The 18,506-nt window shown below is 40.2% G+C and overlaps 3 protein-coding genes across 3 annotated transcripts in view; 1 reads left to right on the plus strand and 2 right to left on the minus strand.

Moving 5' to 3' along the window:
• The window catches only part of LOC108900280 (ubiquitin-conjugating enzyme E2 E2), a 55,683-nt gene extending 46,672 nt beyond the window's left edge, over positions 1-9,011 (minus strand). The window contains exons 1-3 of the mRNA XM_018701263.2: positions 8,846-9,011; positions 6,022-6,219; positions 593-643 (exon numbers count right to left, since the gene is read on the minus strand). Of these exons, the coding sequence (XP_018556779.1) occupies positions 593-643; positions 6,022-6,212 (242 nt within the window). The 5' untranslated portion in view covers positions 6,213-6,219; positions 8,846-9,011. The remainder of the gene's footprint in view (positions 1-592; positions 644-6,021; positions 6,220-8,845) is intronic.
• Positions 1-18,506, minus strand: part of rpl15 (ribosomal protein L15) — a 224,637-nt gene that overhangs the window by 79,507 nt on the left and 126,624 nt on the right. The gene's annotated exons all lie outside the window — the stretch shown is intronic.
• Positions 10,648-17,412, plus strand: sf3a3 (splicing factor 3a, subunit 3). The gene is given in 18 exon segments (XM_018701264.2): positions 10,648-10,877; positions 10,994-11,041; positions 11,595-11,647; positions 12,008-12,113; positions 12,202-12,274; positions 13,246-13,337; positions 13,441-13,523; positions 13,734-13,872; positions 13,989-14,057; positions 14,157-14,213; positions 14,215-14,225; positions 14,871-14,978; positions 15,074-15,143; positions 15,284-15,448; positions 16,515-16,625; positions 16,809-16,899; positions 16,988-17,043; positions 17,140-17,412. Coding segments are annotated over 18 exon segments (1,506 nt in total). The 5' UTR covers positions 10,648-10,781; the 3' UTR covers positions 17,218-17,412.

Here is an 18,506-nt window from a genome sequence, read left to right on the forward strand (position 1 = left end):
ACTTCAGTGACTTACTGTTTGGCTTTGTCCAGAGTATGAAAGCTGCACGGTCACACCACCACCCTCTCCTTGCCCTCTGACATTGCTCCCAAAAGTCATCAGTTTGAGAAGAACAACTAACACTGACTCAACAGCAGCCCCACACAATGAAAGCTCTTACTCACATCTTGATTGGCAGGAGCACCTCTGCCTTTCACCACGCTCTGACTCGGGAGGAAAATAAACCATGCAAACCAGTCAAGCCACAGCAGAGTGCCTTTCCCACCCTTAGGGAGTGTGAGCTAACACAACACTGTTGCTACAGTGATCCTAATGGTAAACACTGCCAATCAGGTCAATCGCATGAATATTTATTTATTTCATTTTCTCTTATTCATGCCTCAGACTGCTTACAAGGTCCATTCATTATGCTTCAGCCAGAGCAAACAGCGGTGGAAATACAGCACAATAATCTACCTATGCTATTCATGTGACTCACTGAGCCGGCACAATCCATTCACACAGGCTCACACATACTGGCGCACACACAAAAGTGCCTCAGGTGTCAGAGTAAACAGCTCTTTTAAAAAACACACAATCAACAGGCTCCTACCTGCAATTTGGTGGTGGGTCCAAGGTTATCTCTGCTAGCTCCTTCTGGATTCTGAAACGAGATGAAGATCTGCGTTATAATCACACTCTCAAACACACACACACACACACAAAAAAAAAAACACAGACACAGAGTTGTATAAATCCTGACTGTAAAATCAATCTGTAAGTGTACACACTGAATACCTCATTGATTTTCTGATGAGCTCCGCAGCACTGTGATTGAACACGAGAATAAGTCCTGTCACACAAGATCAACATGGAGATGCAGAGCTGAATATTTGCCATTTTCTAATCGCGTGAATGTAAATTGATATTGATGTCAAAAGGCCATGCTGGATAAAGAAATCGTATCGGAGGTAAATCTAGGTAAATTAATTTTGCTGCTGATCATGGTCCTGTCTCAGCCCCCATGCTTGCTGGAAGCTGCTGGGGCTTTTCCGCACTGAGCATAAAAAAAAGGTTTAATGAATAGACTGTCAAGGGGTCAAATTTCTCCCTGGTTAAGTATTCATTACATTACTATGCCAGAGTTTTGGCTTTAAAGATCTAGTAGCCAGGTGTTATAGTTTACTATCACTGTCACCCAATAAGCTTTAAATGCAGTTGCTGTTCTCTCCCGTGCACACCTCTGCCTCATTTCATGTTTGAGCAAAAGGGAGTCAGTTGAACTATCTAGGGCTCTTGTTGACGGGTGAGGGGAAAATGGAGCGACAGGCAGATTATCGTGGTGTTGTGGATGTTCAAATTTCAAATTTGCAACTAGGCAAACTCCTATCTGCTGATGCAGATCATAAGGTACTAAATGGAACAGGAACTAAACAGCATGAGTTTTCCTCACCTGCTGTTTCTCAGATCCAAAGAATGAACTCTGAGCCTAAATGAAATAAATGTCTGGATGTCAAATACGTGTTATTTGTCAATATATGCTGCTCCAGTGTTTCAGAGATATGAGACCACTAGCAGAAATGGCTGGTCACTTCAGAGGCAGACCAGTTCACAAGGTTGCTGGCAAGTCAGCATCCATGGAAATCCAAGTAATAGGTAGTAGAGAACAGTCTGGGCACTGATGTCTTTATATTATTTTAAAAAATAAGTTAGAATTCATTTTGAAAGATATTGGAGTTGAAGTCTAATGTTTGTTGCTGGTTCGTCTGGGGATGGTGAGCAGTTATACTGAAGCATGATTCAGATCCAGAGTCTGGCTGAGCTGGTGGTGTCAGAAAGAATGATGTTGTACAAATTACAAATGCAAGTGTTGTGTATCTTCACACTCTTGCAAGTCTGGACTCCTGAATTCAACTTGCCAAGTTCAAACTCACAAGGACAAAAATTCAAACATGACATATTCTAAATTAAGAGATTTTATTTTATTTTTCCATTTTATCTCCATTTTTTTATCCTTTTCTATTCCCCTTGCATCTTGTTCTAACATTTCCCTGCTATAACTCAGAATGATCAAGGACGCCATAATAACAAAAAACCTAAATAACTGACTAGTGTTACTGATCATGCAGTCTGTTCACTCAGCTGTTTGATAGCTGGGACAATTTACTATTGCAAGAGAGTGGCAGAAGAAAGACAAGCAGTCGATGCTGACGTGATGTAGCAATGAAAGGATGTGCAATAGTCACACTACGAAGTAAAGTGATGTTTATTAACATTAGACTAAACTGCTACTAGACTGCTTGAGAAAGGTGCCAAATGTGCTAAAATGCTACTGTACACTTTAGAGACAACACACTATGTATCTGAAGGATGGGTGAGTCATTGGGGATTATGGATAGTATCAGGTACATGCATGGCTTACCATTTGTTTGTGTGGAAAATAGATTCTTATTTCTGTCAATCAACTGCAGCTATCAAGACATAACATGTACAACGGTTACATTACAAGTACAACTGTAGATTTCTCCAGAGAATCGACTGAGTATTCCCATTTGTTCTCAGTTTATGCCAACTGGCAGTGAGCATTTTCCAGTTATCATATATGTTTTTATTATACTTGACTGCTGCCTTGACTTTAATCATGGTCTGAGTACTACAATGTTGAATGCGATTGAATTAAGTGTACATTTTTATTTACTTTTGCTCCTAACATTACCAATATTGGTCTTGAAGAGCCAGGGGGAGTACGGAGAGATGGGTCAAAGCCTGTCCTGTGCTTGTCAGGGGGTGCAGCTGTTACAGCAGGCCAGCAAAGCTACTAGCATCCTCTGCACTTTTGCGAGACTGCATGCGTTTAAAAAAAACTGATATTTTAGCCTGACTTCAGAGGTTTCAGGCAACCTGTCTTTGCTCTGCTCAAGTTCGGTACCCAACCCTGGTCATTAGCTGGAGGGTCAGAACAAGTTCGCACCACATTGGAAGGCAACACTTGAAGGTGAAGTGAAAAGCCGGGCATCATAAAAAGAAAACGTGTGTGCGAGGAGGGGCGGGTTTCCAAGGCTATTTGGCCATCCTACATTAACTTCTGATAGAATATACTGGCACCTTAGCTGTTACTGGAAACAGATCTGTGCCAAATGTCAGTGCTGTCAAGACAATCTGAATCTGGTCAACAGAGTAAATTTGTGTATCGAAACTCTATTGCTTTGTTAAGCTAACTGACCATCCAACAAGCAGTATGAATGGAGTATAAAGCTTGCTTCATGCAGTATAAAGCCTGCTTCCCTGGCTCTTCATGGTTAACCAGGCATACAATGTTTGAATTTTACACTATGTTGTCTTGTGTACAAAATAAAGACAAACAAAATGAGTACAAACTGCTGCTACTCCCTTGTGAGAGGTTTGTCTACATTCTGGGAAATGTAAAAACACTAACTGAAGAACAATAAGAATAATAATAAGAATTAGAATATCTGCTAAAGGAATGAAGATACAAAAAGTCAATTACTAAACTTCATGTTAAAAGAACTCCTGGGTGGAGTGTACATCATAGGTTGATGATACATAAAGGGTAAGAGTATCCAAGGGGGGATTTTCCTTCAAACTCTCCTCAGTGGGGCAATGACTGCACATGACTCACTTGGGGAAAGAGGGGGAAAAAAAGACATATTTGCAAAGGAGCCTGTAATACAATCTCCACAGTTATGGAGTCATTCTCAGCTTGAGTGCTTGCTGTGTAATTTTATCTGCAGTATTTCCTGAGGTGGCACATTTTGACAGCTGAAGCTGGGGACCTGTTAAGGAGAGTATCGCAATGAACGAGACCAGGGGAATCCAAGGGGAAAAGCAGTGATTATACTGTGGGTTCCTCATGCTCCTGCATGGCCTCTTTAACCAAACACTTGCTTTCTCTAATGTTCCACAGCTCATTGCATTTGATAATCCCTTGAGACAGTGCAAGCACCAAACTATTACATTCTGCATGCCTCGACAAATAAGTCAATATCATCTGAGCACAGCTTTTATAATGGAAAGCACTAGCTCTGGCTTGTGTGTAGCAGAGGATGATTTATAACATGAACTAGCACTGAAAGCAACTAAATAACAACTATGCCTGTCAGCCCTCCTATAAAATGGTAACCCTAGAGGTCCTTATTTTTTATGTTGTAGCCATCTCTGGTGATAACAAGTCATCTCTGTGATAAACAGTCAGATGTGGCTGAAGTTCTAAGCGCAGAGTGCATCATATCTTTTGTGCCAGAGGATTTTTACCTGGGAAATACCTGGAGAATGCTTACAGGAGCAAGTTGGAGTTGTGACACAGAACGGCAGTAGCTGCCAAACCTAGCTATATGATTGGCACTGTGAGTAGACAGTTTAGATTTAGTTTTGCACTACTATCAAAATAACTTGTTTTTCTTTCTTTCCCTTACTGCATAAGCTCTATGTTGTGTGAATACTTCAGTCGCAGTGCTTGCTGCATGGTCAAACAGGGCTTGAAAAACTGCTAGAATTGAAATCTGTGTCCACCGATTATTGTAACTTTCAAAGCCGACAATGTGACAATCACGCTTACTTCACACAGGTGTGGGAAAGTATGCAGGGGTTGACCTTTTCCCTCAAACTCTCCTTTTTCAATCCATAAACCACTACTTGGTAGTTATCGTATGTATATGAACACTAAGAATACCTGATGGGAAAGACTGTCAGAAAGTGTACACAGTTAACTCCATTTGAACAATTGTTATTTCTTCCCTCACTCTATGACAGCAGGTTTTTCAACCTGCCATCAAGCATGACCAGTCAGAACAGCTATAGACACATCTGATTGCTCACATGGTAGAATAACAGAAACTAATTCTTGTTTGTGACCATGTGGAACACTTATATACGCTTTTGCTTTCATATAAATTTGGACAAAATATTGTACACGTTTCAACATACTCTGCCCTTTAGGGTCCAGTTACACCTGTATTTTTAATAGCAAAATTTTTAACCCAACTTAATTTATTTCAATAGAATCAGTTGCAAAGTACATCTGCATGAAGCTTTAACATACTGTTCAACTTAACTTACTGTCGGGTTAATAGCATGCGCTAGCCTGTTCATCTACCACCTATTGGGATTGCAGCTGTCAAGTGGCACAGTGCAGAGAATAACAACGTGCCTTTTCACAGGTCTCTACTCAAGTAAATACAGCTGACTTCTCAAGCAGCTATCAACATATCAAGAAGCACATTTTTGCAGTTTTCAATTTTCACTGTTAGTCTTCTCTTTGTTCTCTTGCAACAGCTCAAAGATGACACATACAACTGTGATAATTCACTGCTGTAGTATCAAGTAAGTATTAAGACTTGACAACAAAATAATTAATAAATACAACAATTTCTTGTCACTGTCATAGGTCTCTGATAGGTCTCAGGAAAATGCTGTAATTGTACAGGAAGCCATGCTTTTATGTCCAGTACCTGCTTTGGAAGAATAGTCAGTGACTGAGTGGACAAAGCAAAGAATATCCCCACACACACACACACACACACACAAGATGACCTCATTATCCTGATAACTAATGATTATTTTCATTATTGATTTATCTCTTTATCACCTTTTCAATTAATTGATTAACTTAAATTGGTATGTCCAATGTAATTTCTCCAGCTGACATCCGCAAATGTTTTTTTTCTGACCAACTATCCCAAACTCAAAAGTATTCAGATTACAATGATAGAAAGTAGAAAAGCAGCAGGTCATCACATTGGAGTAGGCCAGAGTGAATGTTTGGTATTATTCATTGATAAATGAATTAAATGATTAACTACTAGAACTGTTGATTATTTTTCACAGGAAATCACAAGTTAGACACTCACTCTTTTGATTGAGAGATGACTTCAGGAAAAGTCAAAAAGCAACACAGCAGCGAGTACTGAGCACCAAAGACAAACAAAAGAACAACTAAGTGGCAGATGACCACTTGAGCAGCTAAACAAAGCAGTCAGGCAGCAGAGAACACAAAGTAAAAGACAATCAGTGCAGCAAATCTACCTCTTGGCGCTGGTAGAGAGCTTGGCAGCAGTCTTGCTGGAGATTTTGGCCTCCTTCTTTTTGGGCTGGGTCTGGTCCCGCTGCTCAGGGCCGGATTGCTCTGGAGGAGCCGCCTCCCTCTGCTCAGCGTCCGAGCTTCCCCCACTGGTGTTGGGGCTGTCGTCCGGCCTCGGCTGCACCTCACTGGACATGCTGACACTGCAGACACACAGGCACAAACAGTGAAGGCTGCTATTGTTGCAGAACAGATATTTTTCACCCAAATCCACTGTTATAAAGAAAGATGATGTTAACTGCTTGACATGATTTCAACTAGCGGCACAACTAATGACTATTTTAAACATCCATTTATAATCTGTTTATCTATGAGTGACTTTTAAGCCAACAGGGATGAAAGTCCTACAAGTTCTGTGAAATCAGATGGATGAAACTGCAACAGATATTGAGTGTGCATGCCAACATCGACTTATGAAGACTGTGTGATACAAATGAAAGATCAGGCAAAAGCTATTAGGTGGACCTTGAGTTTTGATAGTTCAACAAACTACTACTTCCAAAGCCAAGGATAAATGTCATGCTTAATTCTTGAATCGTTTTGTGCGACATTTTGTTCAATCAATAGTGCAAATCTGAAAGATATTCAATTTGCAATGAGAAAGGCAGGAAATCTTAATGTTGGAGAAGCTGTACCAGAGAATATTTGGAATTTTTACCGAATAAATCAAGGGGCCCATTGATATGACATAGCAAGACAAGAGCTTTACCATTTTATGGATCCCTTATATAGAATTCTTGGAAAATCACACATTAAAACTGTATGGAAATCATTCATGCTTTTTGTCCTTTGGGGAAGGCAGCTGTACACACAGTGTACAGACGAGACAACATTTCCAGGATTATCTCTACTCCTGTCTACATTTGATCTGAAAGAAAAAAAAAAAGATTTGCTGACCTGTAATTCAGAGAAAATTTGAAACTTAACTGGTTTTCAGAATTTACAAAGACAATGAAGTGAGTATCTTTGAGTTTTTGGCAGCTACTTGGACAAAACATTTAAAAACATCCCTGGGAACTTACTCATAAATGTAGAAAATAATCTGTAGATGAATCAGTGATGGAAACAGTCATTAGTTGCCTCACCCCGATGTTATTCTTCCTCTGCGAGGGTGCTCCTAAATGCCCTGACAGAGGTATATTTAAAGCCTTAAGTGCAGACCACAGATCGTTTACCACTCATCTTCAGAATCAGCCAAGTTGAGCTGCTGGTCATAAGCCTTGAGTCTCAATAATAAAAGACACCTACAAGGTCATCAATTCCCCCATCACACTCTCTCTCTCCCTCCCCCTTTCTCTCTCTTCCTCTTTCTCTCTCTCTCTCTCTCTGTGTGTGTGTGTGTGTGTGTAAGATCCTCAAGGTGAAAGCCTTTATTTACATTCCCGGGTCTGGTATGAAAAATGTATGATACAAATGAACACGTGTGAGGGCATTTTCACTGTGTGCTGTTGAGCTGAAATGAATATTAGATCGGGCAGGAGTAAGGACAGATTGTTCAATAAACATGACAGCAGCTTTGGCAAGCTGACTCGGCTTTTGACATTTGACAAACAGCCACTGCACACACTCTATCTGATGCAATTAACTGCATTTGGTAGTGAGCTGATATGGGGGATAATTAGGGGATTATATGGGTTAGGATAACACACAGGGGCATCATTTCAGAGGTTATGACATCTACATGCTCTGGTGAATGGAATCCTCTCAGGGTAAGCTGTTATTATTATGAGGAAAATGATGTGTTTTCAGTTGTCAGGTGAGGACAAACACACTGAAAGTAAAAGTAGCAGACAGGAGTGGAATCACCGTGGGTTCTTGCCACCAGAGATTGGGCAGATGTGTTTTTCCCTTTAGCTGTGAAACTGTCATAACACCTCAACCGTAACTACCAACCTCGGTAAAGCAGTCCAAATTGTGTGTTACTGAGCAGGCCTTCCAGAAACTCACACCCCAGGGAGAAGCCACAGTCCTCACACATTCCGTGCACTTGTATGAGCACACAAACATGTCAGATTCCCTTCAAACTTTGGGCAGCTAGCTGGATGCTCCCTTGCTTTTCGGCAAAGATGACGTATTATTTATTTGACTTAAACCTACTTTCTGAATTCTCTAAGTATTTTGTAAACAAATCCGCTCTTAAAAAACAAAATTGAACTTTTACATTTGGTTCGCTAAGCTCGTATTTCAATGGAAAAGGCAGTGAGACTACCTGGCGAGCTCTGACGGAAGTTTAAATCTTATTGGACTTAAGTGCAGTTTGGTGCAATGGGTGTACATCGAATTAAATGGTGGCTGTTAATGGTTTTAAGTGGTCTTATACGGTATTGCTGTCATGTACATATATATGTTCAAACGGGGGTAGGTTTAAGAATCTTGATATTTTTGGACTGAGGTCGGGGAGACGTTCTCTCTCTTCGGTGTCAAACAGAGGAGGCACGGCATCGGGCTAATGTTGAGGAGCCCCCGAGCACTTATCGCCCCGGTCTTACTGGCTATCTATGAAGAGTTAACAGCGAGACAGCCTCGGTATTAGACATCCTTATAGGTAGAACAAGATAAAGCTGGACAGCACACTTATCTGATACCTAACCTATCCACTATCGGAGCTCTTACTGACCACTGCGAAATCTGCTCCAGCACAAAAGACAGAATGGATGCCCCCCTCTCTTCCCCAACCACCACCACCGCCCCCTCCCTCCAGAAGATAACGTAATAAACCTTTATTCTGTTGGTAGACTTGAATTTTAGAGAAGAACACGGCTGACTCACCTTTCCAAGCAGACTGGACGCACAGCGGCAGGAGAAATGTGTTACAATGTCCACTATATATTCCGTAATCCGTTACACTGGCTGTCCGCTGCTTTCCGTTCGTTGCTTTGACTGACTGCTGGAGAATGTGCCAAACCGCGACTGTCAGGGTAGACGTTATTATAAGCATCGCTTCCGCTTTTATCTGGTAAAATAAAAGCCCGAATGAGCACGTTTGGCCGCAAACGAGTGACGCATTGCAAAGTCAGACTGCATAATAAGAAGAGAGCTACAGAGCATTGTTTTTTATAGAAGTTTCTCACATTTACATGGACAGCCTTATTACTTCTATACATACTGTCTATTTGCGCAATACAAACATCATACGTTGTGGTTTTAATGTCTATTCATCTATTACCTATGTCTGCTTACTGTAATATATATAATGTATATAGCTTTTGAGTACAAATTAGAGTTTGTATACTTATTATTCTTATTGTGTTGCATTTTGGTTTTGTTGTAACATGATCATTCATCTTATCCTGTCGTGAGGGATACACTGTTTTTTGTATGTGGAGCCAGCACACCAAATAGCATAATATCATCATATTTATTTAGTTAGTACTTATATTTTTCCATATGTAACTTATGCTGCTATTTATTTTATTTTATGTTAGCCTTTATTTTACTTATTTTATGATAGCTTATTTCTACTCTCTGTCACACTGTATTACTTTTCCACCTTGTATGCAACTGTTGAACAGCAATTTCACTCGGGATAAATAAATCTGATCTTGAATCTTGAATCTGCAAACTTAAAATTATGGCTAATATATTGGCTGCGTTGAAACTAAATGAAGCAAAGTCTGTTGAATGACAAACTACTATTTTGACATCTTCAACGGATAGGTGTCAAAATAGTTTACGCTGCTCTTCCCCATTGTTTGTTGCTTTTTGCTGTCTTTGCTTTTGTGGCGAAAATCGCTGAAGCACAAAATTTGGACTCAGCAGTGACACCCTCACAAATTGGATGCTCACAAAATTAAAAATAACTCACTTTCAAGTGGAAATCTGTACCAGTGAATACGCAAACGAATTTATTTTTCCCAACCAAAACACCACATTATCATTCACCCTGGTAGTGACAATTTGCTAAAATCAAAAATCTAATAAGTATTTTATTTTTAAGCAGAGAATTCACATTTCCGGTCTTTTCCGTTTTGCTGAAACTTGACCGCCTCCGTGCACGCTCCAACGCGAGTGCGCGCAAACTGTGTGGTGTCTGAAGCATTATGGCAGGCTTTGATGATAGTGTAGACTACAAAGGAAGTGGAGAAGAGAGGAGTATCATGTGGGCTGCTAATTCATCTTGTTTGAAAAGTGTGCATTAAGATTTCAGAGGCCATGTCTTACATTTTAATGATTTAGTCTTGGCACTCAAATACACGGATCCCTAACAGCACTGGAGTTGTTAATGATGTCTGTGTTTTGGTGACCTGCTACTCTCAGGAGCAAAGGGCCAGATGTTGGCCCCATTATTCAGTTAATCTAAAACACTGGGCGTGGTAACATACTTAAAATGAACCATACACACATCAGAGGATCCCTAAATAGTATAAATGACAATATCTAATAATGATTTAAATTAAACATGAATGAAACCATTACAAACTGTGTCCTTTTGATTGTCTGTAGCACATTTCTGACGTGAACGATTTATCTGACATTTTAAGAACACTGTTGCCTTGTCTGCATCGACCAAGTCCCCATTGCGGAACTAATACATGACGGTCTCTGTTTCTTTACGTCGAATACAGTGACGGACGTTAGCTTCTCAACATGCGCCATTGAAATTAAACGTAGCCCAAACGGCGGGGACCACTTTCTTTCATTACTTACTGGCTAGTTAGGGTCCCTATCTTGGCTTAAGTCAACGTCCGCCACATTTTTTGAAACAATGGAGACTATATTGGAGCAACAGCGTCGCTATCACGAAGAGAAGGAGAGACTAATGGATGCTAAAACGAAAGAAATGTTACACAAGAAGTCCACGGTAAGGCGACCGCTCTACGGTAGCTTTAGCACTGTTGCTAACCAAACACTGTAACATGACAAACACCCGCGACTTAACCAATGTTTTGAAATGCATCTTGTGTTTCTTTCTTGTAGCTGCGGGAACAGATTAACTCTGACCATCGAACAAGAGCAATGTTGGATGTAAGCAAGAGTTTTGATTTGTTATAAACACTGGGTTGCTAATGCTAGCACTGGCTATACGTTACAGAGGCAACATTTTCCTTTGGATACACTTATTATGTGAATGTATTCATATCATTTGTGAAACTACTTTTCTAGAGAGAAAAGGCGTAACTAGTAGGGATGTCATAAAGAAATTCCACTATGATATATCAGTTAAATGTACTTTTATTATGGAACTTAACTTTACTTACTTAACTTGCTTGCATTCACTTTATTTAGAGTGTTATACCTATTGGAAAAATCTACTAAGTGACCTCAAAAAACGCAACCAAACGTTAACATTTCAAATAAGAACTTAGCGCTTTGTGGACTGCAGTTTGTAGAGAACCCCTAACACTGCAGAGGTGCTCTGAAGTTAACACAGGTTAGATGTTGGAGGGTGAAGAAACAGTGGTCAGAAAAGTTTGGGATATATTCTTCATTAACGTGATGAATGCAGGTCTGATTTCAGAAAGTTATTTGTGAAACCTGAAAACTAAGAGAGTGTGACAGTGTTTTCATCTTTTGACAGAGGTATATGGAAGTGAGTGCAAATCTCAGAGACTCATATGAAGACAAGGATGGGTAAGCATTTATGCATGATTATCCTGCTTCAGTTCAAGTGGTTATACCTGATCTAACATGTATTCACATCCAAATCAGATCCAAATCACAGATGTTATTGAAGGATCATGGTACTTTGTATCTATGAATTGTTAAACATAATAACTGTTGTCTTAACTTTTTCACAAACATGTTTTTTAGAGTAATATTTTACATTTCATCTTCTTTATTTACTTTTTATGTTCCTTTTTCAACTCTGACACAGGAACTGTAGTTAGAATAGCTTAACTATTTAGTGTTAATGTTTATTGTGGATTATTATATTATGCATAGCCAATTAACCTGAAACATTAAACAAGGAATTGTTTTTCTCACTGACAGAATGAGGAAGGATGAACTTGCTGCCATCTCAGGACCAAATGAGTTTGCAGAGTTCTATAACAGACTCAAACAAATAAAGGAGTTTCACAGGAAGCATCCTAATGAGGTAATTCATTTCTGCAAATTATCAAATTATGCTATGTAAACTTTTAAAAAATGAATATAAATGTTATTGCTGTTTGTATTTCTTGTAGATTTCCATTCCCATGTCTGCAGAGTTTGAAGAGCTGATGAAGGCCAGAGACAATCCCAGCGAGGAGGCTCAGAGTAAGCCTAAATCCACTGTAAACTTCATTTTAGTAGGTCCCAGTTATTCTATCTGTGTCATGCCCTGGCAGAACAAATCTGACATTAGTACTTCAGACAACTAGTCATGACCAAGGTGTTTATCAGCTGGCTCTGTTAAAACCAAGATTTTACTGCTTTTACTGCTAATCCAGCAGTAAAAGTTCACATGAAATCAGAGAGGACTGTAACAGTGTAGAGACATGCAGGTTAATTGGTGACTCTAAATTGCCCGTAGGTGTGAATGTGAGTGTGAATGATTGTTTGTCTCTATGTGTTGGTCCTGTGATGGACTGGCGATCTGTACAGGGTGTACCCCACCTCTCACCCAGTGTCAGCTGGGAGCCTCCCTGCTCCCCATGACCCTTAACGGATAAGTGATATAGATAATGGATGGATATTCACAAAGTCAGTCCAAAGCTGCAGTGATTGAATAAGACTGCACTAAAGCCACAACAGCCAGGGAAGCTTTGAAGGAATTCAGAGTAATTAATTACTTGCAATAAATTTGTGTATCACAAATAGCTAATTTGTTTGTTATGTAAACCCTGTCACATAGTGAAATTATTGATATAGAATCATTTAATGAGATTGAAACTTTCTATATAAGTGGCAAATGAAGTATGATAAAATTTTAATGTCTATACTCAGACCTAGTCTTCCTTCCACCTGTCCTACCTGTTCATTCTCAGTATTATTTGTGACTGTCACATGTGAGCAGTATTTGGTCCATGTCAGTGTCCTGTAGGAGCACTGACTCTATATTTGACGAGGCTGAGGAGGCTTCAAATACGTTGGCTTTCTAATATTAGTTTACTGTGTAGCAGATTAGCTGAGCACCATCAGTGTGTTCCCACATTAAAAGTAAACTTCAATGACTGGTGTTATGGGTCTGTGAGACAGGTTCCAAAGCTGTAAAGGATGATGGAGTGAAACCTCTGTATCTTCCACAGACATGGTGGAATTCACTGATGAGGAAGGATATGGTCGTTACCTTGATCTCCACGACTGCTACCTGAAGTACATCAACTTGAAGGGAGCTGAGGTTATGATCCTTTAAGTCTGCTTCATTCATTTTTCACCTCCAAACGGAACCTTTGTTTTTTTTTTTTTTTTTCAACAAATATCTATGCTTTCTCTTTCCGCAGAAACTTGAGTATATCACTTACCTGTCTTCATTCGACCAGCTGTTTGACATCCCCAAGGACAGGAAAAATGCTGAATACAAAAAGTAGGTCCATCATGCTTATTCTCATCACAGCTGAATGCTGACACCTGGAAGTAGGAAAGTATACCCAGCTGTTGAGACAGTAAAATTAACTGATCATAGCTGTGGAGTGTAACTGACCTGCTCAGTAGTAAATGGATGATGTGTGTCAATGTGTAGTTTAGGATAACAGTTCTGTAAGACTAACATGTGATGTGGTGTCTGTCTGCGCAGGTATTTGGAGATGCTGCTGGAGTACCTGCAGGACTACACAGACAGGGTCAAACCTCTGCTGGACCAGAACGAGCTCTACGGCAAAGTGCTGACAGACTTTGAGAAAAAGTGGGAGAACGGGACCTTTCCAGGCTGGCCTGTAAGTTCTCCTGACAGGGTCTTCATAATGTGATAATGGGTCAGGTTGTAGTTATTCACCCCATCTGACCTGATTGTTATTTTTTAAAAATCATAATCTGCTTCTTTTGACTTTAGAAAGAGACAAGTAGTGCTTTGACACATGCCGGAGCTCATCTGGATCTTTCTGCCTTCTCTTCTTGGGAGGTAAAAAAGTGAAATGAAATGAAACTATGATGAAATATTATTCCCAGGATTGCTCATTCATGCCTCTGCTCACGTGTTTTCTCTCATTCTTTCACACAGGAGTTGGCCTCCTTGGGTCTGGACAGATTGAAGTCTGCTCTCATGGCTTTGGGACTGAAAGTGCGGAGGGTAAGAAGAAATAACATGAAAGCAGTGATGACGTAAATTATTCCATGGAAAGTAAACTTTGCAAATGCCCCCTATTTCTGACCTCTACTCCAAAATGAGATAGGTTATGAAAGAAGGCTCACAATGTGCACTGTGAGGTAAACTAGAAACAGCCAATTCTCATATGTGAGCAGCTGAAACCAGCATGATATATGGATACTGATTGATTATCAAAATTACTGGCAATTAATTTTCTCTTGATTATGCACTTAAAATATGCACTTAAACATAATGCAGTTTAGTTGAATTACCCAGTTTATATTGATTTTGGACCGGAAATACTCTTTTAGTTCCTAGGCTGTAGTTTCTGTGCCCTAAAAGCCCCTGCTCATGTTCTGTTAGCCCAGCAGCTATTGTGTGGAGTTAACAGTACTGAGCATCACTCACTGGACAATGGACCTCTCAATAGCTTTAGCATTTGTACAGCATTCTTTGAGACTGGACTTCATTTTTGAACCATAGTACCTGTCAATAAATATTCATAACACCGCTACCAGTGCACATCACTGTCACTGGAAACAAGTTTAGGCCGTACAGAGGACATGTCATTCACTTAGGACAGTGAAACTTGTCTGATGTGTGTGTCTGTGTGTATGTGTTACACAGGACTCTGGAGGAGAGAGCTCAGAGACTCTTCAGCACTAAAGGCAAATCCCTGGAATCACTGGACCCTTCACTGTTTGCCAAGAATCCCAAAGCCAAAGGCCCTAAAAAGTAAGTGGGTGTAAAAACTCAATGTAGTGCTGACACTGACTTATGATGGGTGTTCGTTCTTAATTCATAACAATTTCCATCCATCACTCCCGCAGAGACACAGAGCGTAACAAGGAAATTGCCTTCCTGGAGGCTCAAGTATATGAATATGTGGAGATCCTCGGGGTGAGTGAATATATCCTCAGGTTAACCGTGCCGTTGAGTTCAAGGGTTCCAGCCAACATTTTGAGGAAAGTGTTACCCAGCTGGTTGTGGTCAGCATGGACTCAGTCAGTTTTGATGACAGATATTGTCTGTGATTACAGGAGCAGAGGCAGCTGACTCATGAGAACGTACAGAGGAAGCAGGCCAGGACCGGAGAGGAGCGCGAGGAAGAGGAGGAAGAACAGCTCAGTGAGAGCGAGAGCGAAGACGAAGACAACGAAATCATCTACAACCCCAAGAATCTACCGCTGGGCTGGGACGGCAAGGTGAGGCTACGTCTGTGTGCAAATGTGTAAATTTCCCCATTGTGGGACTAATAAAGGATTATCTTATCTTAATTCTTATCAGTCCTCCTGTATTCAGAAATGACATTGAAGATGCATGAAGCCATTGGACTGGTGCCAGGGGACTGTAGGAATTTAACCTACATTCTTGTGTCTCTTATAGTTAGTGGAGCTTTCTGGCTCAATTTGTGTTTCCTGGTGGATTTGAAACAATTGAACTAGAAATGTTAATATTAATAAACTTTGAAGGACTAAGAAAAATGTATTAGCCAAGTGAGCTCTGTAGAAAAGTCAGTGCTGACTTATTGAAAAGAAAATGACACAAACTGTTGAGAAAGTGTCATCCATTAAAGAACTGCTCATTTTGTGGTAGATGTGATAGGTAGTGCTCAGATGGTGATGAAGATAACAACCAAACTGTGTTAACAGTTAAATCTTACCTTGTTTTCTTATGACCAGTCCATGAAGATGTGATTTTTTAAAGGGGCACTTCACACAGGTTTCATACATAAAAGGTCTGAGACAACAGCTGACAGGTCTTTTATGAGTCAGCTGAGGCTTTGTCAAGACAGAGTAAGCTGTCATTAGGCTCATCTCTGCTTGGGCTTTGGGGCAGCAATACAGGCTAAGGTGAGGAGGTTGAAATGCATATACACTCATCATGCAATGAGGCTCTAACAAATAGATGCAGGTAGTTTAATTATTAGGAGTGTAGGATCCAGTGTTTTTGGTAGTTAAGGTACCTAAGGTCAGGATATCACAGCCTCTGCTCAGTCAGTTCTCAGCATTCCTCTCGTTCTTGTTTAAATCTGTTGAGTTCACTGACTATCTGAAAGTTTAATAATTTAGTACTTTGGCACAGTTTCAGATGTCTTTAAAACCTTGCTTTATCTCTCTGTGTTGAATTGGTCTAAACTTTATTTAGAAGTTTGGTCCTGCAGAACCTTAATGTTCCACTGCTCTGCTGATACAGTATGTGCTGCTCATTTTTTACCTACATGTCTCAACATTGGCTGTGTGTTCACTGACTGCTTTTTATTCCTTCCAGCCAATTCCATACTGGCTCTATAAACTCCACGGGCTGAACATCAACTACAACTGTGAGATCTGTGGAAACTACACCTACAGAGGACCCAAAGCCTTCCAGAGACACTTTGCAGTATGTTGTTGTTTTATCAAGGACTCGCTGTTAAAGAATGTTATTTGATTCAGGAAACAACCTCAGGTCTTCTAACAGATTTTGCACTGTTAACAGCAAAAGGAAATGGGAGGCATAGTTCAGTGCCCGTGACATCAAATGTTAAAGACTGAAACTGAAGTGTGTTGTGTGCTTTGTTTCCAGGAATGGAGGCATGCTCATGGTATGCGCTGTCTTGGAATCCCCAACACCGCTCACTTCGCCAACGTCACTCAAATCGAGGACGCCGTCTCCTGTAAGTCTGACAAATCACCAACATCTAGATTTTGAGGAATGTTGGAAGTTTGTTTTAATAAGCAGTTTGTGTTTGTTTCTTGTGCCAGTGTGGGGAAAACTGAAGTCCCAGAAGGCATCAGAGCGGTGGCAGCCAGACACAGAGGTGAGTCCACACTGATGGAATCAGCACAACTGATGGAGAAATAATTCCTCCCAGTGGCAATGTACATTCTTATACCATGACTTGTGTGTTTTTCAGGAAGAGTATGAGGACTCGAGTGGAAATGTTGTCAACAAGAAGACCTACGAGGATCTGAAGAGACAGGGCTTGCTGTAGGTTGAATGAATGAAAAGATGTAACTTCTAAGGAGCGTCTTCTAAAATTTACCATACTTTTTTATCACTGATGTCACTGTTTCTTTTTATTTGTAAGTAGTAATGTTGTTTTACAGACTGCCCCCCCCCCATTCCTCCCTTTGATAACTTTGTAATGTGCAGCCATTGACGATTATAATAAACTCAGTACGTTTGACACAGTGCTGCTTGTCTTTATCACATATTTGTCACTGCTTCACTAGTGAACCAGGGTTTTATTGTAAGTGTTGCTCATACTTAGCCGGTGGCTGTGCAGGGACAGACCTCTGTAAGTGTGCTTGATATATCTTCACCACCCTGGCTGGTTTTGGGTGTGCTGACATTTTTTTTCTTGACTTTTGTCTTGATATAAAACGATGTGCAGTGAGGGGGGAGGGGTGGGGAAGTGTGGGAGGTGTAGTGGGAAAGAGCTTCTGAGACCTTCTTCATATAGGAATATCAAACACATCATCACTGTTAATCACAATGCAGTGCAGTGGTGGTAACTAGATCATTACCTTCTCCCACAGCCACCTGGGTTGTGCACAGTTGAATAATGCAATTACACAGAAATCTATGAGGTATTCTGATTGTCTGAGTTGGCTAGTTTCAGATTAGCAGTGGCACGATTGATTGGTTTAATTTCTAATTTCAAAGCAGGAACAAATGAGCTTTTCATCCTTGGATGAGGAGCAATCTTTCTGCTTGGTAAGACTTGGTGCATGCAGTCAAAAATAATGACTGTAATTACATGTTAGCTGTCAAAGCATACATTCAGTTAGATGACAACATTTTGATGTCTCAGAGACTGATGTGTATTATCTCTGCACAGCTGTGTGGGATGATTAATATCACTGAAAGGAAAAACAGTCACTCAACTTTCCAATAAGGGACCTTTATATAAATGATGATGAGTATATTTGTAGTAAAGTTTAACTAATTGATTTATTAATGCTTTATAAAGAATATATTGATGCTTTATAGATCAGTTATAAGCAGTTAATAGGCACAACCTTGCACTTGACTATATGTAAAGTCCCTTTGGCTGGTGTTCATCTTCCACACATGCTTTGTCTTTTCTCATCAGGATGCCTGTTCCAGTGGACCACATACTGTACACTCTGGCAGCGGTTTGTACTGTATCTGGACCAAGTTCTATTTATTTATTTATGTGGCTCTCAGGCGCTACTTAGTGTTGTTCAAAAACTGCCAGGATGTACTAGACTATTCCAAGACAGCTCCATCTTGTTGGAGTAATTCAAATTCAGATCT

The sequence above is a fragment of the Lates calcarifer genome, linkage group LG3 (genome assembly GCF_001640805.2).
Source record: "Lates calcarifer isolate ASB-BC8 linkage group LG3, TLL_Latcal_v3, whole genome shotgun sequence".
NCBI classification, from domain to species: Eukaryota; Metazoa; Chordata; class Actinopteri; family Centropomidae; genus Lates; species Lates calcarifer.